The sequence below is a fragment of the Nicotiana attenuata genome, unplaced genomic scaffold (genome assembly GCF_001879085.1).
Source record: "Nicotiana attenuata strain UT unplaced genomic scaffold, NIATTr2, whole genome shotgun sequence".
NCBI lineage: Eukaryota > Viridiplantae > Streptophyta > Magnoliopsida > Solanales > Solanaceae > Nicotiana > Nicotiana attenuata.
The window spans coordinates 73,949-96,212 of record NW_017671676.1 but is presented as its reverse complement, the minus strand read 5'-3'; the positions used below and the strand labels follow the sequence as shown (position 1 = coordinate 96,212).

The 22,264-nt window shown below is 37.0% G+C and overlaps 1 protein-coding gene across 2 annotated transcripts; it reads left to right on the top strand.

The window, feature by feature from the left end:
* The first annotated feature begins 10,569 nt into the window (after window positions 1–10,569).
* LOC109209635 (homeobox-leucine zipper protein ATHB-14-like) lies at window positions 10,570–17,478 on the top strand. 2 transcript variants are annotated; one of them, XM_019372943.1, is made up of 18 exons: window positions 10,570–11,425; window positions 12,769–12,928; window positions 13,215–13,330; window positions 13,419–13,509; window positions 13,606–13,701; window positions 13,779–13,892; window positions 14,003–14,086; window positions 14,212–14,367; window positions 14,448–14,522; window positions 14,605–14,711; window positions 14,859–15,048; window positions 15,155–15,343; window positions 15,432–15,512; window positions 15,595–15,729; window positions 15,947–16,272; window positions 16,505–16,616; window positions 16,744–16,893; window positions 17,165–17,478. In XM_019372943.1, exons 1-18 carry the CDS (start codon window positions 11,220–11,222, stop codon window positions 17,309–17,311), a joined length of 2,535 nt encoding a protein of 844 aa, XP_019228488.1. In that variant the 5' UTR covers window positions 10,570–11,219; the 3' UTR covers window positions 17,312–17,478. The 2 variants fall into 2 exon arrangements, with proteins under 2 accessions (XP_019228488.1, XP_019228489.1); XM_019372944.1 differs by having other exon boundaries at window positions 10,572–11,425; window positions 13,218–13,330.
* The last annotated feature ends 4,786 nt before the right edge of the window (window positions 17,479–22,264 follow it).

Genomic DNA, 22,264 nt, shown 5'->3' with positions numbered 1-22,264 from the left:
TTGAGCTAAGTTCGTAACACGTTATCAGCACGAGTCTCTAACCAGATTTGAGTTTGGTTCTTCTTCCGCCCATATTCTGATTAGTCTCATTACGAGAATCAGAAAAGAATAACTACTATAACTAGTAAGTACAAAAGCAGGTAAGTGTGAGGTTGGACTTGAAAGAGGGTCTGCTATGCTCCAGGTTTACTGCTCCATTACTTATGTTGTGTTTTTAAGTCTTTTGAGTTGACAATTTAACTTCCCAATAATTTTCATTCTTGACCTTGTCTAAATTATTAAAGTTTAGAAAATCGAATAGGTAATTGAATTTTTTTCAGTATGAGTTTGTGTCGGTTACATGAATTCTTGGGGTTATGGCTTATGTTATGCTAGTAATAGTTCCTCCACTGCATCTAGTATTTTGATTACAAAGAAAAGGAAATCGGTAATTATAATTTTAATAAATATTTGACCCACCACTCAATGGCCCCTATAATTGTGTGCACTTTTACTTGTAAGTGGCCTGGCCTGATAACTTTGAGCTAACTGGATAATATAAAAAGTGATTATTCTGAGGTTATATTTGTGTGCTTATTTTTTGTTGTTAGTGATATTGATAATAGTAACAAAGTTTGAGTTATTAGTACCGATGAAATTTTTCTCACACTTTTGAAGTACTCATGAATTGTATAACTTACATATTCTTGTCATTTTTTTAATATAATATACTGTGAACTAAATTTTTCAGAGTCTTGTAAGAAATAGTTGATCTCATTTATATCTTAAAGAAGTCAAAATTACATGCGATGAGTTCATAAATTGATGAAGTACTAATGTTTATAAAATTGTTATAACAGAATGGTTTTATGCATAACCATTATATGTGGCCCTGTGGGTAAGTGATTTAGAGTACCGAGGATGAGCCTCGATTGTATTTTGGTCTATTATGCTATTGATTGAGGGTAAGACGGTGGGTTCAAGTCTCATCGTACCTTGAGGGTAAGACACTGTGTTTAAGTCCTAGTGCACCATGATAATAAGTAGTTGGGTTCGAGTCCCAATGCATTATGTCCTAACATGCCTTATATAGATAAGGCATTGGGTTTGAGTCCCAATGCACCATATTGATGATATAATGATGACTAAAGAAAAATAATGTATTTTTCATGAAGAAGCATAAAGTTTGTCTCACTTGATTTGCTCCATTCTTGAAGTGAATGTGAAAACGGTGCATAATAAGTCTAAATAAAGACAAGTGGTTGACCAATGAACGTGGGCATGCCAAAGATCAAATAATAACAGTCATCATTACGGTAATTGTAAAAAATGAGAACAATAAAGGTTCTCGAAGTAATCCTTCAATAGGTAAAGGAAATATTTACCATCAAATTGGTATGAAAAATTTATAAAGCACGTCGCGACAATTATACTCCATTCTTTGAAGAGAATGTGACTTGTGCATTGAGGATGCAGATTCATTCCTGAAGGTGAATGTAACAATATGTGATAAAAGTAATGAATAAAGGCATGCAATGCATGATGGATACACAACACAACTCACCTCTAAGGGAGGTTTGAGAGAAAGAGAGATAAAGAATATTACTTTGTGATTACATGAATATGTCATTGGTCGCGTACATGTGGTACGCCGAAAATATTTTGACATGCTTTATAAAAAGTTATTAAAGGCAAAAGTAAAGCAAGAAATAAGTCTTGTCTATAAGGTTTTTGATTGTGACAATGATAAGATAATTTTTTGTGGAAAAAAAATTCACCACTTGGATGGTGGCATAAAAGATCTTGTAGTACAAAATATGAAGAGCTCCGGAAGAGCTAATTTGTTACTACCCGGATGAATAAAACTGTTCATGACATTGATATTGCAGTAAGTCTCAAAAGAAACTTTTTGAGTTTCAAATGTATTAGCCAAAGTGGTTGGCATATTGAGACTATAAATGAAAGGAAGATTGAATATCTTCATATTACTATATTCATACCGGGTAAATATGAAAGGTTACCCGATTTTTCTTGTATTTGTACTATAGATGTATAAGCATCGTGATGGAATCACATGCCATAAGTAAACTAGAGGTTTATTGAAACAAATATTAGTTGGCATGACCGGTTGATCATCCTGATTCAATTATGATGTGAAAATTGATTGAGAATTCACATTGGCATATATTAAAGAAATAGAAGATTCTTTAAGAATTCTCTTGTGATGTTTTTTTTCTCATGATATACCAGTTAAGGTTGGGATTGAATCCCTTGATATCTGGAACGAATAAAAGGTGATATATATGTATGGGCCCAATCACCTGCCATGTGGATCGTTTACTATTATATGATTTCAATAGATGCATCTATTGTATGGTCACATGTGCGTTTATTATCAACTTGCACTTTGGTTTTTGCAAGGTTGTTTGCTCAAATTATTAGAGCACAGTTCCAGAATATATATTATGATAATTTATCTTGATAATGCTGGTTTAAATCCAAGTTGGTTTAGCAGAAATTGTATGCCTCCAATTATAGCTAAACTATTGGTTATGAGAACAAAACTCCAAATAGAAATTTTGTATTAAGTATATTATTTAATATACAACAGCACTTGTACGCATCTAGCCAACAAGTTATGATAAATTCTCCCCATCACAATTGGTTCAGGGTCAGGAACCAAATATTTTCATCTAGAAATATGGATGTACTATATAATTTAATTGTGCCACCACAATGCACAAAGATTGGTCTCAATGAAGGTAGGGGATATGTGTTGGTGATCCCAACATTAGGGGGGAGAAAATGAGCAGATGAAAAAAAGTAATACATGGAATGAATTATTATGAGTATATTAGATCCTCGTACAAGAAAATATGAACTTGAAGTTCAAGTGATAATTCATTTTCAAAATATTTCCATGCGCATTTGCTGACCCAAACTAAATGTCATATTTCAGCTACTAATGCTCCAAATAGAATAAAGTCCATGATGGACATAGTCTATGGAACTCTTGAAGCGTAATAGACATATCGGTTCCAAAGATAAAACTCCTTGAAGAAGGAGAGGAGCAAATGTTCAAGATGGTAATAATGAGGAGGCAAGTGCTTTATAAAAGCACCATGACATAACATTTTATAAGACCTCATGGGAGAGGCTCAGGTACCTGAAAATAATGAGATCTCGATAAGTTATGTCTTTATTATGCGATGATGGAACCGATGTAAAATGATCGTTGACGATGTTGTTAATATAATGTAGCGCTCAATATTATTAATATTGACGAGGATCTTGAGCTCAAATCTGACATGGAATTTGGGCAGATATATGATTGGCCAAATGAAAAATATGCAATGAAAATTGACTTCATCTGAAAAATATGAAGTTGGACGAATAGTCCCAACAACTGAAAGTATAAAGGCTATATGAAGATATTGAAATATGATTAGTATTATATTGCAAAAAGAATCCTTGATATAGATTTGTTTATTCTAACAAATATTGTCAAGTTACTCGGCCTAAGCAAGCCGGACCGAACACCCGAAAGAAGTTCTTTCTCCATCGAACGGGAATGGACGAAGAACGAGGAGGCATTCTTCACAGAGAAGAGCCCGAGAAATAGGTCTTGTTGTTTATGCAAATGCAGGCATTTATTGAAGTTCGTTCTTCAAACAATCTATTTGTATGTGAGGAATTGTCATATTATCATTTCACAAGATGTGTGACTTTTCTTTGAAGAGAAGATTCTAATAATAATGAAGAAGCTGATGTTTGCTTATCTCAATTGAAAGAAGAATATTGAAGGAGACCGAATAAATCATATATTTCATCAAAGTCCTTTGTCAGACACGATCTTCAACAGAATGATGAAATAGATGTTCAATAAATTCCTTCAAGTGATAATTTGGCGGAATAATTCACGAAGGCATTGCCGATCTCAATATTAGAGAAGTTGTTATACAAGCTTGGAATTCGTCGTCTCCGAAGAATAAAGTGATGTTTTCATCAGGGGGAGGCAAATACGCGCTGTACTCTTTTTTCCTTAGCTAAGATTTTATCCCATTGGGTTTTTCTGGCAAAGTTTTTAATGAGGCAGCAAATAATGCGTATTACAAGATATGACCCACATGGTTTTTTCTTAGTAAGGTTTTAACGAGGCACATTATCTATAGACATCCAAGGGGGAGTGTTATGAAATATTATTTTGTAGTGGATGTCTATAACTCCTAAAGAAGTTACTCCCACTACTCTTCTCCATTATGTAGATAACTCCCACTACTTCTCACCATTATAGTTGTAACTCCCACACCTCCATAACCTCCCCATGATCTTCCTCCATGATCTCAAATTTTTAATGTCATGTTTATGGCATTCTTTTGTATGCCTCTATGTAATCCTATAAATAGAGGGTTTTGGCATCACATTGTACACACTTGAATACATGAAGAAATAAGATTCTCTCCTCTCTTTCTCACTATATTGTTGTCTATCTTCTTGTTTTATGTTATTACTTTGAGCTAAGTTCCGTAACACATAGTTCTTTAAAAATGTATACTTATCAGCTGTTATTGTTTATAGTAGGGAAGATAAAAATGACATTTTTTTTCTCTATTTGGGGCTAAACTGCAAAATTAGTGCACGTAACGCTATAATGAGATCATGTTGAGAGAAGCATGCCAAAACAACAATTATGATTTTTTTGTTTGTTTTTGGAATCCTCTATATAGCTTTTTCTAGGTTAAGTGTATTCCAAATAAGTAGTATCAAATCTTGCATTATTTTATAGTATGAGGTTTCTGCTAGTTCTTCTCTCAGAAAAGGCTGCTTTTGTTTATTTATTATATATATTCATGGTCATTATTCATGTTCCAACTTATTTTAATTGAAATATGATTGCCAAAGGGAAAGTAGTCACCTTTCTTCCTTCTCTAATTTTTACTTGCTTTATATCCAATCAAGTCAGATTGAGTCTCCACCTTTTAACGAAATTATAAGCTGAATTAAACAAAGGAATAAGTGATAGGACGGGAATCCTTGTTATATGTTGCTGGATTAAAATGTCAAATAACTTAACAATTGAACATGGAGTAATTATTTTCGATGGTTGATTAAACAAAAAGGTTTATAAATGCAATATTAATTTACCAGTTCTATTATTTAGGTCAATTGAGTAATTCCCCTCCGTATATATAATTCTTTTCAAATATAAAAAATTACTCATATGTCATATAAAATAGACAATATATTCATAAAAGTTATGCGCTCTATATTGTTATATGCAAAAGATAGTATACCACAGTACATTGTAGGAAGTATACATGATTAGTATATCAGAATATTTATCAGTAGGTTTTGACGTTTTGTAGTTACTTTAATTGAACAAGACGTACTTGGAAACAATGTGTAACGACCCGACCGGTCGTTTTGAGTATTTTAGCCCATTTCCCTATTTATTGCCTCCTCTATGTTCGATTGTGGTTATGTGACTTGCGGGGGTGGTTGGTTTGATTTCGGATGAGTTTCGGAGTAAATTGGGACACTTACTCCCAAGGTTGGAAGCTTAAGTTGAAAGAGTTGATCGGAGTTTGACTTTTTTGTAGACAACTCCGGATTGGAGCTTTGGTGATTCTGATAGCTCCGTATGGTGATTTTGGACTTAGAAGTATGTCTGGATATTGATTTGGAGGTCTGTAGGTCGTTTTGGCTTGAATTGGCGAAAGTTGAAGGTTTGGAAGGTTGATAGGTTTGACCAAGAGTTGACTTTATTGATATCGTGTCTGGATTTTGGTTCCGAGAGTTGGTATAGGTACGTTGTCTCATTTGGGACTAGTGTGCAAAATTTGAACTCATTCGAAGTTTGTTTGATATGAATCGGCGTTAGTTTTAGAAGTTGAATGTTCATGGATTCAATAGGTTTGGATTAGGGTAAGATTCATAGATTTGATGTTGTTTGATGTGGGTTTAGGCCTCGATTAGGTCCGTTATGTGTTTTGGGACTTGATGGTATGTTCGGACAAGGTCCCGGGAGCCTCGGGCGTGATTCGGGTCCATTTTGAACTTAGGAGGAATTGCTATTGAACAACTGAGTTTTGGTGTCATCGCACCTGCGATGGGCTTGGCCGTAGTTGCGGAGCCGCAGGTGCGACTGGGGAATCGCAGAAGCAGTGGAGGCTGGCCATGGGGAAAGTAGTAGGTGCGGTCAGGCTCCTCATCTACGAATGCGCAGATGCACTCTTGGTCCACGGAATTGGAAGCGCAGGTGCACTGTTTGTGCCGCAGAAGCGGATTGTCCCTGAGTTTAGTTGAGGCCGCACCAGCGATAGATTTTAAGCAGGTGAGGAGTCGCAAATGCAATAGAGAGGCCGTAGAAGCGGATATCTCTTCTTGCTGCCTTTCTTTTATTTGTTTAACTGTTAGAAAGGTATTTTAAAGAAGCTTATTCTGAACTAAGGTGTTTTTATGAGTTTTCACTATTTTGTTGCACTTTATTGGTTTTATTCTGCCTCTTTATAGCATGTTGTTGTGATTCTTCGTGATTTCTTATCGCTCAATTTTCATTTATTGTTGTTACTCACTGAGTTGGAGTACTTACTTTACTCCCTGCACCCTGTGTGCAGATTCAGGCGCTTCAGGTCCTGCTAGTGAGGGTTGATAGCTTCCAGCAGATCTCCGGAGTCCACTAGGTAGCTGCTCGGCATTCGCAACCTAGTGTTTCTCCCTCTTATCATTATTTCTTTCCCTCGTACTGGATTTTTGTAATAGACTGTGTAGTCCCTTTTCTACGTTTCCAGACTTATGTTAGATGCTCATGACTGGTGACACCCCGATGTCGGGCCGTGTTGGTTGTTTTTTCGCAAATTGTACTAGTTCACTTATATTTTGGGATTATTAGCATGTTAATTACTTAAATTGTGTTATTATAATTCTTTAATGTGAATTGAGAGTTGTGTCGGCTGGCCTTGTCTTCACGAGAGGCGCCATCACGACCGGGCCTGGTTTTAGGGTCGTGACATGAATTGATGTCGGAAATGATAATTTTGGTATGGTTGAACTCGTGTCGGAATGGGTATTCGGATTTTGTTAATGTTCATCGGGTTCCGAGGTGCGGGCCCGGGGGGTTGACTTTTTAGTTTTTGTTAAATATTAAAGCTTTATTATCCGAAATTATTTCCTATGAGTTTTATTTATGATTTGAAGTTATTTTGGCTATATTTGAGTCGTCCGGAAGTTATTTCACTCGAGAAGGTCATTTTAGAGTATCGCTCTAGCTTATTTGAGGTAAGTATCTTGCCTAACTTTGTGTGGGGGAACTACCCCTGAAGATTTAAGTCATTTGTGCTAATTGTGTCCATGTACGCGAGGTGACGAGTACGTGCTCGGGCTTATTTGTGGAAATTTGACCGTTTAGGGCTCTTAGGTTCTTGTGTTCATTAGATATGAAGTTGTTTTGTCATTAAATCCTCCATTTACTAGTTTCACCTTTACGTGTCTTAATTGAAATTAATTGCTTCATGTTCCACCCCATTGCCGATTAAACTCTTGTGTGCCTTAACTGAAGTTGTTGCCTCTTCTATGGCTATGCTATCCTTCCCTAATTACTTATCCTTAATTGAAGTTATTATTATATTTTTCGTAATTTGTCTATCCTTACTTGAAGTTATTATTATCTTTTTCGTAATTACTTATCCTTAATTGAATTTGTTGTATCACTTTTGTGATTGCTTAACCTGAAATGAAATTTGTTATCCCTTATCATTGTTGACATATCCTTGTTTAAAATTATTGATTCGTGTTATCTCTCTTATCATAAAATTGTACTTTTGCGTAATCATTGCTACACATTATCTCTTCCTTGTTGACCTATTCTTGTTGAGACTATTATTCCATGTTGTGTCCTTCTTTGTGAGCTCGTTCTTCCGTCTCTTTGTGTTATGAAGTTCTTGAGTTGATTTACTTGCCGTATTCTCGTGTTATTGTCGTTGTCGCTATTGTATTCAGTGTTGTTGAGCCGAGCGCTATACGTGGTTGTGACATTGAAACTGTTTTGGGGAAATATTGTGACATGTAAGCACATATTGTGAAAGTCATTTATTTGAGTTGTTGTGTTTTGTCACACGTGTTTTTGTTGAGAGAATTGTTATTGTGATGGCACGAGGTTTCTGTCGTGTTGTTGTTATTATTGATACGAATGCGGTGGTATAAGGTCTGGGTATTGAAACGCATACGGTGAGATAAGGTGGGCTTGAAACGTGTGGCTAGTAGGGGAACTACTAGAAGCCACGCGGTGTGATAAGGTTGGCTAAAACGCGGGATGCTATTTTGGGAAAAAAATATTTTTCAAAACTAAATATAAAGACTCTTGCGCTGAAATAAGGAAAGTTTTGATTCATTTTATGATTTGAGATTACGAAGTAGTGATAAGTAGGGATTTTGACAACTTATTAGCGCCTTTTAGCTTTTATTTTAGTCTAAAAGCATTGGATTGTGTTCTCGAAACTAATGAAATGTGCAAAATTGCAGGAATGTTGGAAGTTGGACTCCCGAAATGAAATCCGACTAAAAAAGGAGTAATCTAAACACGAGGCAATAAAACGCACAGAAGCTCAAAAAGTGTGGACCGCAAAATTTCATCTGCGGCCGCAGATGATGAAGGAAAGCCTAGCATACTTTCTAGCAAACTGCGGACCGCACAAGAATTGTTCGGCCGCAAAAGATGATCTTGAGATCAACTTCAGAGAGTGCAAATCCCAAGTTCCAAAGTCCCTCATAATTACGGACCGCACAAGAATTGTGCGGCCGCAGAAGAAGTGCCTTGCAGTCGCAGAAGTAAAGGTGCGGACCGCAGAAGATTGAGTTGCGTCCGTAGTGCTAAATCCGCGGACCGCAAAAATGTTGCCTCGCAGCCGCAATTAAGAATTGTGCGGCCGCAGACCTCCACCTCCTGACAAGATAAAGAAACCCACAGACCACACATGGAATTGTGCGGCCGCAGAACCTCCCGAGAGGCATTTTTGTCCGAAATTATCAGCTTTGTATTCATTACCAGCTTAGTGAATCTTTAACTATTTACATGAAATATACCAAGCAAGGCTACTGTGATGAGCCACTGACTTTTATTTATGTTTTTCTCACATACAAAGATAAGAATTTTGCACACAACGTGCTCACCCTTAAAAAAAATGAGACATTGGTGTTTTGGAAATCAGTGTTCTTGGTGTTCTTCACTATCTTCATGTGTGTTCTCGTTCCAACCAAGATTTTAATTCAAACTTTTAAGAGAAACTCCTTCAAATTTGCTATAACTTCAGCTAAAGATTCCCCACGACGACCTGAAGGCAACCAAACATTAGTTTCACAAACTTTCATCAAATCAAGTAACCCATTTTAAACCCATTTCACGAACTTAGCCCATATTTAACGAATTTTCATTGATTTTACATTGCGAATCAGAACAGTTTTCAGCTAATTAATTTCAATGCAAAAGATATTTTCTGAGTAGGTACTACAATTTTCGGAAGTAGACCCAATTGATTAAGCTCCAATTTCTACTAAATATGACTTATATAATGCAAGCCTTGAAAGTTATGGAAGATAGTGATGCTTCATTAAGTTTATTTCAACGGAAATAGAGAGATCCCGACTATAAGCCCGATGATGATAGTGTGGTGTTCGATAAATTGAATCAAAACAGAGATTTTGTTGGAATCAAAACAGAGATTTAACCATTTGATGCTAGTATTTAGAGAATTTCTATTATGCTCGGATAAAGGAGAAACTATTGAGCTAAATCAATGGTGGAGGCACAACAATGGTGAAAGCGAAAGAGGCAATGGTGGAAATGGTAGTGGACATAAAGAAGAAGAAAGAAGAAAATAAAAAAGAAATTTGCTTTTTGGGCTCTTCACGTGCCTATATTGGGTGAAACTCACTCTATGTGCCAACACTAAGAAGTGTCTAATTGGAACAAAGTTCATGTAATGTACCTGCTCATTAGGAACACCTCTAAGTTCAGGTATCTAAATGAAAAATCATGCCAACACTTTTAATTTAACAAGTTTTACGCTAATTGCCAACTTGTCGTAATTTTCCTCCTTTATTTGAGTTTCAAAGCGATAATGTAAGGAAACCGACACATGCAAAATTATTCAGGAAGAAAAATGACAACTATAGAATAATCAATGAAGTAAATCAAACAAAAACATGAAATTTAAAATTTTAAAAAAAAGGTGAACAAATCTACAACCCAAAAGGACCCTTTGAAATTTGCCTAACCAAAAAGGTTAATCATATTTTTTCCTCTCTCTTCTCACGCCTTCCATGCAGCATGTGCTTTGTCTCTACATGCACACATAAAGTACTCAACCATCCATGGATGGATGCACCTTCCAAATCCCACATCCCATACCACCCCCTACTCCCTACCCCGTTCCCTAGCTTGTTCATATATAAAAAAGAAAAAGGCAAAATAAAACCCACCCCATGCATCATTATACCTTTGGACAGAGGAGAGAGAAACTTTGACACTGTGATCAGCTGTACTTTTTCCCCCTATTTTCTTTTCTTTTTCTCCTCTCCTTAGCACACAGAGAAAAAGTAGCAAAAGGGGTTGGTTGGGTGAGAGAAAGTGTATAGGGGGTCTCAAAAAGCTACCCACATTTGTTGCCAAAAACTGCACCTGTTGTTCTGTTTCTGAAAAAAACAGCCTACTGTTTTCCATTTATTCTCTCTTCAATCTTTTCACTGTTTCAGTTCTTTTGTGTGTACTTTTTTAGTCTGTGTACCTATACACCAACCCAATAGGATAGTAGTAGTATTTTTGATTTAAAGAAAAAATTGAATCTTGGAATTATATCCTATTGATACACAGTTGTATCATGTACAGTAGTATTACAGTATCATGTATAATACAGTCTCTCTAGACAGAGTATTATTTAACTTTTGGTTTCTTGTGTGTTTTTCTTTTTCTCTTGTCCTGTGTGTAGACAAAATACTTTAATCTCTCTCTCTCTATAAACATTGCTGTGTTAAGATAAAGACCTCTCTTCACTGGGGTTTTCTTGTAAAAACAAATCTCAAGAATAAGAGCAAGAGTTGGAGATAGGGAGAGTGAAAAAAGAGGAGTGTTGATGAGTGAAAGAGGAGGCTCTCTTAGAGGAGAGAGAGCCTGCCTGTTCATGCAAGAACAAAAACATCTGAGTTTGTGTTGTTGTTGAAAGAGAAAGAAAGCAGTGATATTGTGAATGGCCTTGTGCTTGCATAACAAGAATCAGATAATGGATAACAGCAAGTATGTGAGGTACACACCAGAACAAGTGGAAGCTTTGGAGAGAGTGTATGCAGAATGTCCAAAGCCTACTTCTTTGAGGAGGCAACAGCTCATTAGGGAGTGTCCCATTCTCTCTAATATTGAACCTAAACAGATCAAAGTCTGGTTTCAGAACCGAAGGTATTCTTATCTAGCATATACACAGACCTTCCCTCAATTCTTTTCATTTTCTTCTATGAACCAATGTGTTTTGTGTGTTCTTTTAAGAGAAAAAACTATACTTTTATCATACTAAATGGATTTGATAAAACATTCACTTTCAGATTGCATTTTAAAATTTGTAAAGGATTTTTATGTTTGGAAATACTCATTCTTTTCATTTTCTTCTCTTTTTAGGACTTAGATGGTTTTTCTCTATCTTTTTTTGAAGAAAAAAATTGTATTTTCAGACCTTTGTTCTTTAAATATATGGAAAAAATGTGAAAGAATCAGCTTTTAATGTCCTTCATTTCATCCTTTTATTTTAACAAGGATCTGTAAATAGTATACTAGATGTAAACCCTTTTTTAGGAGGTAAATTCTAGTCATTTGTTGACTTCTATTAATTGTGGATGCAGAATTTCTCCAGAAAAAGTGTAACTTTCTACATTTAGTTCTCATTTTTGGCAAGCTAAATGCTCAGAGATTTTGTGCATTTGGGTTGGTTGTGGTCATACGATCTTTTAGTTGTTTATTAATGGAATGACAAGAAAATGGAGAATGTGATATTTTAGGAATTTTCTGACTTTTCCTGAAAATGGTGTTCCTTGTCTATGAGCTCCCCTATAGATACTTCTATTTTCTTTTTATAAAACAAGAACTACACAATATTGATTTTTGTTCTTTTCTTTTGTCTTGTTCATATTTATTTTTTAACTCTGATGGTATCTTTTTACTCAGCAAAATATGGTTTCAGTCAATGAGCATTTTCACTGTATAGACTTTTTAAATCGTTGTTAGATTCAAAGATTGGTCCAGTTTTAAGATGCTGAAATGCCTGTTTTTTGCCCATTTATTTCTTCTTTGTTTCCTGTTATTGGAGTAGACATACTCCACTTATTATTACTTGTTAAGTATTCTGCTTGCATTTTTTCTATAATTAAAGAATCTGTTTTCTGAGTCTCTTCGATCAGCTTGACTGGATATTGAAGTGAAATGCTATATCCATTTTAAGATTTTATTCTCCCGGCTCTCCTGAATGTGAAACATCAGACCCATTGTATCTGCTTTGATCGGATATTTTTGCTTCAATTTGGTGGATTTGTATCAACAATCGTCTTCTCTTCAAATTTAAACTCATGTCAGAATTACTTTGCAGTCACTCGTTGGCAGAATTGGAAATTATTTTGAGTACTTCCATTTTCAGAATACTGTCTGAAGGTTTTTTATTTAGAGCATGTGAATATGTCAACTCTCAGCAGTTAAAACATAGGAAGGAATTTAACCTAGTCTTCGGGAGAATCACTGTTTTATAACCTTTGTAGATGCCGTGAAAAACAGAGGAAGGAAGCATCTCGTCTCACGACTGTTAACAGGAAGCTGAGTGCTATGAACAAGCTGTTGATGGAAGAAAATGACCGGTTGCAGAAGCAAGTCTCACAGCTTGTGTATGAGAATGGCTACATGAAACAACAAATCAATACTGTGAGTTGTGTACTTGCTTTACAAGCTTGGTAATCCTTGGAGATTCCAGTTCTTTTTCTCTAAATGAGCAAATTGGTCTTCTTTGATTAATAGAACTCAAATAAATCATGTAGGTTTTCAACCCATATCTCAGTTTTTCTATGTTTAAATTATTTTTGCTGAAGCTTTGCACGAGCTGCATTTAACCTTTTCTGTCTTATTTTATCATTACATGAAGAAATTCCTGTAACTTAATCCTCTAGTATCTGCTTCTTTGGTACAATGAAACTGAAGATGATTATCGTAGCAGGTTAGCAGCACGACCACAGATACAAGCTGTGAATCTGTGGTCGTGAATGGTCAGCAGCAAAGAAAAAACCCAACACCTCAGCATCCAGAAAGGGATGCGAATAACCCAGCTGGGTAATCTAATTTGTTCTTTTTTAAACATCTACACCGATATTTTCCTGTTGAGAAAACTAATAGTAAACATTTTTGCATGTATTTTCAGTCTTCTTGCAATAGCTGAGGAGACCCTGGCAGAGTTCCTTGGAAAGGCTACTGGAACTGCTGTCGACTGGGTGCAGATGATTGGGATGAAGGTAATTCTTTTTGTTGTTGTGCGTCTCTAGTTTCTGACTTGTTCATTACATGTTCAATTGTTAACTTTTGCCCCCTCATTCGACTTTCCAACTTAGCCTGGTCCGGATTCTATTGGTATTGTTGCTGTTTCCCGCAACTGCAGTGGGGTAGCAGCACGTGCCTGCGGCCTCGTGAGTCTAGAGCCCACGAAGGTACTTCAGTTATCTTTATGATTATGGGTTTTATCTTATTCTAGCCTTGGTTTGTAAGCTGTAGAAAATTTTTCTAGGTTGCTGAGATTCTCAAAGATCGTCCTTCTTGGTATCGCGACTGCCGTTGCCTTAATATACTGAGCGTAATCCCTACAGGCAATGGAGGGACGATAGAGCTTATTTACTTGCAGGTTTGTTGTGTTTCCCTATGTCAGATGTTAGTTATGTCGATACCATGTTATCTCAATTTATTTAGCTCTGTGCTCAACAAGTTGGTGTTTGCCATTTGTTTCTTTGTTAGACTTATGCTCCAACTACATTGGCATCCGCTCGTGACTTTTGGACATTGAGATACACTACAAGTTTGGAGGATGGCAGTCTTGTGGTATGTGTTGGGCATAATCCAAAACCTTGAGGCTAACCTTTCTAAACTCTACTTGCCTATCTTTGAAAGAGCCGGCTATAGCTACAACATTTACAATATTTTTTTTTCCGGCGTTTAAAATGCAGATATGTGAACGATCTCTGACGACAGCTACTGGTGGCCCAACAGGGCCTCCTGCCACAAGTTTTGTCAGGGCTGAAATGCTACCAAGTGGCTACCTCATTAGGCCTTGTGAGGGTGGGGGCTCAATGATTCACATTGTTGATCATATTGATCTAGATGTAAGCCTGAAAAACATTGGTCAATTAGAATTTTGATTTTTTTAAGTTACTGTAGTTGATCGTACCCTATCTATGCTCAGGCTTGGAGTGTCCCTGAAGTTCTGAGGCCACTTTATGAGTCTTCCAAGATCCTTGCACAGAAGACGACTGTGGCTGTAAGAAATTTAGAATCTGTTGAATTGTCTAATCTCCAGCATGACAATGTGATTTGTTAACAAGTCGGAGTTATCTGTGCAGGCCCTGCGACACATACGACAAATTGCACAAGAAACCAGTGGAGAAATCCAATACACTGGGGGTCGTCAACCTGCTGTTTTGAGGGCACTAAGTCAAAGATTATGCAGGTGAGAAGACAAGCCAATTGTTAAGTTAGAGATGCAGAAATAATATACTGCGCCCTGACACGGTTGTAATGAAGCTTTTGGAAATTCTATGCTTTTTACCTGGTTCGATTAGCCTTTTCAGAATTTCATCCTTGATATTTACTACAGGGGATTTAATGATGCTGTTAATGGATTTGTTGATGATGGTTGGACTGTTATGGATAGTGATGGTGTAGAGGACGTAACCATTGCTATAAACTCATCTTCGACCAAATTTCTCGGTTCACAGTACAACACTTTGTCAATACTCCCTACCTTTGGAGGAGTCCTGTGTGCCAGGGCATCAATGCTTCTTCAGGTATGTTGGAATTGCTATTTGGCCTTGATTTACATCGGTAGATTTAGAATCAATTTATCAATTGTTGAATAGGTTCTAATCTCTAGCCGATACTTCCGTTGTGTAGAATGTCCCCCCTGCTTTGCTTGTTCGTTTCCTTAGGGAGCATCGTTCTGAGTGGGCAGATTATGGGGTTGATGCATATTCTGCTGCATCTCTTAAATCCAGTCCATACGCTGTCCCTTGCGCCAGACCGGGTGGCTTCCCAAGTAGCCAGGTCATTTTACCCCTAGCTCAGACTGTGGAGCATGAAGAGGTAACAGTCTTGCCAATTTCTATTTCTATGCTGTCTGTGATCTCGGACCAATTAATCATGTTGTTTTAACTTGTCCTCTATAATCTAGTTTCTTGAAGTAGTACGACTAGAGGGTCCTGCTTTCTCCCCTGAGGACATTGCTTTATCACGGGATATGTACTTGTTACAGGTTAAGAACCCATACTCTAAACATTGAAAATTATGTGTTTCCCGACAGTTTTGGTTTACTGATTGTCTTTCTACCATTGCAGTTATGCAGTGGAGTTGATGAGAATGCTTCAGGTGCCTGTGCTCAGCTTGTTTTTGCACCTATTGATGAGTCTTTTGGTGATGATGCTCCATTGCTTCCATCTGGTTTCCGTGTCATTCCGCTGGAGCCTAAATCAGTTCAGTAACACCTATTATGCTTTGCTACCTCGCAATGAACCATTGACCATTGAAAAGTTTAATATTCTTACAGAACGTCTAGCTTTTCAGTCAAACTTCTGCGTACTACGTGTTCCTAACAATACGAAATTCATTTTTAACTGCTGAGTGTCTAAGTGAGAGTACGAGGATTATCTTCCGAGCTTATACTGAAATTTCTCTACTTTTATGATGCAGGATGGCCCTGCAGCAACTCGGACTTTGGACTTAGCTTCAACTCTTGAAGCTGGAACTGGTGGGACGCGTCCAGCTGGTGAAATTGAAGCAAGCAATTACAATCATCGTTCTGTCTTGACAATCGCATTCCAGTTTATTTTTGAGAGTCACTACCGGGATAATGTAGCTGCTATGGCTCGCCAATATGTGCGAAGTATAGTAGGCTCAGTTCAGAGAGTTGCAATGGCCATAGCACCCTCTCGACTGAGCTCTCAGTTGACGCCTAAACCCTTCCCTGGTTCACCCGAAGCTGTTACTTTGGCAAGGTGGATTTCCCGGAGCTATAGGTATGAGTTTTACAGGTCTTAGCTGTACTTTTGACATTCTCTTACTAACATGTTTTGTGTCATTACTTGTAACACCTAATATCAACAAATAACCTGTCATTGTAATTGAGTAGAAGAAACATATTACTTTTGACAACTTTTATACTTTGCTCCTTGAGGTCCGAAGACAAGTTTGATATGCACTCTCATTAAATGTTGTACGTCGTCTAACTATTTCCCAATTATGTTTCAGAGTGCACACAGGAGGAGACCTGCTTCAGGTTGATTCTCAAGCTGGTGATGCTGTTCTGAAACAGCTGTGGCACCACAGTGATGCAATAATGTGTTGCTCTGTCAAAATGAATGTCAGTAATGCTGCTTCTCTACTTGTTATGACCGATGCCGTTCCTCATTCAATACTAAGTATTTGTCTTAGGTCTTTCCTAAGGAAGAAACAAGATACCTAATTAGTTAATGTACTTGTTAATGCAGGCATCTGCAGTTTTTACATTTGCAAACCAGGCAGGTCTTGACATGCTTGAAACCACCTTGTTAGCTCTTCAGGATATAATGCTTGATAAGATTCTAGATGAAGCTGGTCGTAAGGTCCTCCTATCAGAGTTCTCCAAGATCATGCAGCAGGTTTGATTACTACCATCAAATTTTTGCTAATACATGGCATCGCATTCGTTCAACTTAGCAAACTTAAAAAGCAAACTAGCTTCGACAAAAAACATACCGAACTTTGATACTGCAGTATTTAGTACCTAACAGCGATCTTTTTGTGCTACAAGTACTCAATCAGTTATCGTCTATGTCTTTAATAGTTCACACAACAAAATGCTCTTGCTAGTAAATTACAAGAAATTTCTACAAATCCTGAATCTTATGATTGTTATCGTTGTGCTTTTAGGGCTTTGCCTATCTACCAGCAGGAATATGTGTATCTAGCATGGGGAGGCCAGTGTCATATGAGCAAGCTGTAGCATGGAAGGTTCTCAATGATGAAGATTCCAACCACTGCCTAGCTTTCATGTTCATAAACTGGTCTTTTGTTTAAGTTAAAACAGTTAATCTATGTAAGACTTTTGGTATTAGCTATCAACCTTCTAAGTTAATGTCGGTGCTCCGAATGTTTTAAATTAAGCTTGTATGACTATGTTGACAAGGATGTTTGGTTGGATCCCAACTCTATATCTGTTACAGTATGACATGTTATTCCTGTTATCTGCTTTGTCTTTGTCAACAGGTTCAATATTGTTGCTGTCTAATTAATTTTCTTGGATATAGTTAGGAAGTTAGTTGAGATTTCTATCATGTTGGATAGTGTTGAAACTAAATGTCTGTTTTTTGTGTGGTCCACCTTCTATTGATTAGGTGATTAGCCTAATTTGGTTAAGGCAATATTTGCTGGTTGCCAGTTGGTACCACTTGTGCTTGTTTCTTGAGTCATTTCACCAAAGGAGATTGTACTTTCTAACCGATGGTTTTTGAAATGTCAACTTCAATACAAAAATTGTTGATTTTCGAGTCACTTTGCAAGGGTGATGTGACCAACTTGTTTTTAAGTCAGATTGGGTTTTCTTGGTTAGATTAGGGGAGATGAAATAACTCTTTTTTTTTAATTTTTTATTGGAATATAAAGAATTTGTTTGAAGAAGTTTAATTTGTGTTTAGAAGCATTCAAAACTTAAAAGAGGATACGTCTCTAAAGTATTGCCATTACCCCTCTAATTATGGTGTTAGAGTTTTTTTTTTTTGGGTAAGCGGGTAATCTCGCAGCCGCTACAACCTCTGCTCTTCGGGTGAGCACTTTGTAGTGAGCACTTTGTGCGTACTGAGTAAACTTCCCCTCCCTTGTGTAATAGCCTGCAAACCACACAGGGATGTAAACCGCACCAGGCAAGCCTTGTGCGACAGGCTCAATCCCAGAAGGCATTGAGGGGAGAATCGATCCCGGGTAGGGCATTGAGTTATCCTCTTTTTGGTTGCAAAAATGTCATGTCTCTATTACGTAGGAGGGAATGAGAAGAGGGATAGTGAGATTTGAATTCATCCCTTGTGAAAAAGACTCAACGGATCAAAGATACCAGGGACTGATGACTCCCAAGAGTTGTTTGGCAGCTCGTTGTCGACTCATTTCTTATGCTGTGAGAATTACTTCAAACACTTTAACTGGTATTACTACTACACCATGTTTACGTTAGCTTGGAGTATTTCGTAGAAATAGGCTTTGCCCTCTGTGGATTGACTCTAGAGGTTTACATATAGATGATGTACTAGGTCTAGGAGTTACTATTTGCTTCATTTACTTCCATTTTTAATTGATTTTGAAAAGAAAATATGGCGAAAGTACTTCTCATACTTTTTATCTACGATTGCACGTCTTTGAAAACCTATTTCAATTTGTATATCAAGAACATAGACCGGTACTATATTTTCTCTTTTTATAATGATGTTACTTTCATCTAGCATAGATATTGAGTAACTTTATCGACTACAGCTTGCCATTGGTACTACACTATATTTGTTAAAATTAAAAGGCAGCCCGGTATATAAGGCATACTGCATTCACCTAGGGTCGAGAGAAGGGTAGCACTTTAAGGGGTGTGATGTAGACAACCTAACTTAATGCAAATATTAGTAGCTGTTTTCACGGCTTAAACCTGTAACTTATAGGCGATACCGAATATTTATTAAAATTGGAAACAAAATTATTGACCGAGGACCACAACATGATGAAAGTTGAAAGGACAGAGAAACAGTTTGTTGCAAGTTTGACAAATCTTTTTCCCCTCCCCCTGTAAAATGTTTCGGAAAGCAATGGGACAAGGGGAATTTTCAGTGCATATGAAATCCAATCCTTCCTGACTCGAAAGTCAAAACTATTGGGACCATCCAGTGGGGGACCCCTTAAATTTAAATGGTGTCATTCGACATAGCTTTGTCAAAATAATTCTGTTATATGTTATGTAATTATCCTCTGATCCCATTTTATGTGAATTTATTTTTTTTGGGTCCGTTCTAACAAAATTGATCTCTTTTTCAATTTGGTAACAATTTAGCTTAAACTTACAATTCTACCCTTAATGAAAAAATTTTATTACCACACAAATCTCTGGCCCCTTTTTGACTTGTTTAGGACCACAAATTCCAAAACTCTTCATTTTATCTTAAACTCCGTATTCAGTCAAACAGATTCACATAAATTGGAACGGAGGGAGTAATATTTTTTTGAAAAATAATATTTATTTTATTTTAATTTATGTGACTCTATTTTCTTCTTAATCTCTTAAAAAATGAATGGTCACTTTTTCAATTTGAATATAATTTAACTTTTAAATTTTTTATTTTCTTTGTAGTGACAAGTTTTATAGTCATACAAATATGTAGTACGTTTAAGACTACACGTTTCAATTTTTTTATTTTTTTCTTAAATTTTTATGCTCAGTCAATAAGATCATATGAATGAAACACGTGGAGTATGTATATTTCTAATAGGTCAATACTGCTAAAAAAAATAAAGTAATACAAAATAAATATCAATTTAGGGTACAAAATAAAATTTCAGAATTCCACGGTCTCAATGTTTAACCAAAATAGAATTTTAGTCAAAGCTAGAATTTAGAAGAACTCGGGTTACTGATAATCAAAGAAATGAATAAAAGGAAATAATTCTGAGTAGCAATATAATAATCAAGAAAAACAAATGATACCAATGTATATTTCAATAACTTTTCGTGTCCCTTACAACTGATCATATATCTCCTTTTTATAGGTACCTTTGAGAATGTACGTTATGCCCAAATCATAATGAGACTATTATGAATAATTAAAGACATTGAATGCTACGTTACACAATTATTACATTGAATATATATATTCCTTAACGGACTCAGCATTTAATACCCATTAAATGCTGTATCTGCATGCTTTTTTATAACCAGATTCATTCCTTCTGATGCCAGGATATAAATGATTTAAATAGGTACGGGCGCCGTGCTACTTATTTGATGTCCCGTGCCTCTTCCTCCTTCTTTGCTCGTGTCTGTTTTACAATTCTTGAATCGTGTCTAATTGAGATTTATTGACCATCTGACCAATCCACGTGTCCTGACACGTCACCATATATATAAAATACAATTTTCCCCAATACAGATAGTCCCCCCACTTTTCATTTATTCATCAGTTTGAATATTTGGGAAGTGAAATTCATTTAAAAGAGAATTTTTGTCACCATTAATGCTCTGACAGAATCGACGCTTCAATTGTCACTTCCATTTAATGCATTAGACATGTGTCATCCTCTTATTGGTTCTTCAGTTTTGCAGCACTTTCTTAGGCTTTCTTTTTGGCTTCCCTATTCACGAAGTGTCAGTTATCATTATTATAGCTCTTCCATCATTGTACTTTTTCCTTTTGTCGGTTAACCATTAGTATAAATATGACTTCTTTACTTGTCTTTTACCACATAAAGCGTGTCAAACACTTTAATTGTTCAAAAACCTCTTATTCTCTTCTGCTCTACTTCAATCTTCTTTGTCATGGCTTCATCAAACCCTAACCTTAGGAGAACCCCCATTTTAGATAACTTCCCCAATGCTCCTATTAGGCATAGAAGAGGGGGTAGACTGCGTAGCTTGGGGTCTGCTCGTGGTGGTAGCACATCCACTTCTTCTTCTAGCTCGGGTCGCTCTTCTAGGACTAGAGGTTCCCTTTCTCAGAGATCTTCTTCTAGGAATAAAGAATCCTCTGAGCCCCTTTGCGAGCCTCTAGTTGAAGAAATAGTCCCAACAGAAATTTCTTTTCACCATGATAGAGAATCTCTCAGGACCCAAGTTACCTCTTTAGATCGTGCTGACGCTTTCCCCACTCAAATCACAGATATTTTAACTCCCATAATTCGTAAGGATTGTTACTGGAGTGACGATTTTCCAATTATCATTCCTAACCCAAAACAAAGGATCACTTCTTACTTAATCGGATTCTCTTTTGTTTACACATACCCTTTCACTCTAGGGTTTAAACCGGCCATTGACCCGGTCATTCTAGACTTTTGCCGTTTTTTCAACGTGTGTTTGGGTCAAATTGGTCCGATTGTTTGGAGGGATGTCGCCTGCTTGAGGCACCTCACTAACCTGGCGGATGTTGAATTTACTTTTCCCCACCTAATTCATCTCTATTCCCCTAGGCTTTTTCGCAACGGCGTGTTTACCCTAGCAGCCAGGAGTAAGAGGGTTTAGTGAGCCCTGAGGACGATAAAGACCGTGGCTGGTATGCTCGGTTTGTTGCTGCCCCCACTGCTGGTTTGGTGGGTGAAAATAGCGTTCCCTTCCCTGAGAAGTGGAATTTTGCACGTAAGTGTTAAATCTTCCTCGTGCCTTTTCCTTTCAAGCTTTATCAACTTTTCTAATGTCGCTTCTTTTTCTTCTCTCAGCAACCATGGGTGTTATGGAGACTGTGCCCAACTTCCATGGTTGGGTAGGAAAATTGTTGAAGACCGCTCCAATGGATGGTAGGTCGTGGAAAAACCTTTCCAACCGTTACGGTTGGAAAGTAAAAACTCATGGTAAGAGTTTCTATTTTACCTTGTCTGTATATAAATATTTTCTTTGTTCTAACTTTTATCCTTCTTTTTATCAGGATTTGCTATTCGAGGAGTCACCGTAGAGGCAATCATAGCTTCTCGTGACTCTTTGAGTACTCGTACCTCTTCAGCCCAAGATATATTCTTGGGTTCTTTAAAAAGAAAAGCTACTGAGGAAGAAGATTCAGAGGAAGAAGATGAGGGTTCCCTGGTGATGAGACCACGAGCCCGGAGACGTATCGTCTCTGATGACGAGGCTGAAGTCTCCCCTCATCTGTCTCTTTCCGAGCCTGTTGTTACTCCAGTTATCATTCCTGATGATGACATCTCTCCTCACGACACTCGTGAGTCTATCGATCAATTTTTTGTTAGTGGTTTTGGTAGTGGAAACTTAGGACCTGTTCTAGACGAGCTTCCCTTATCTTC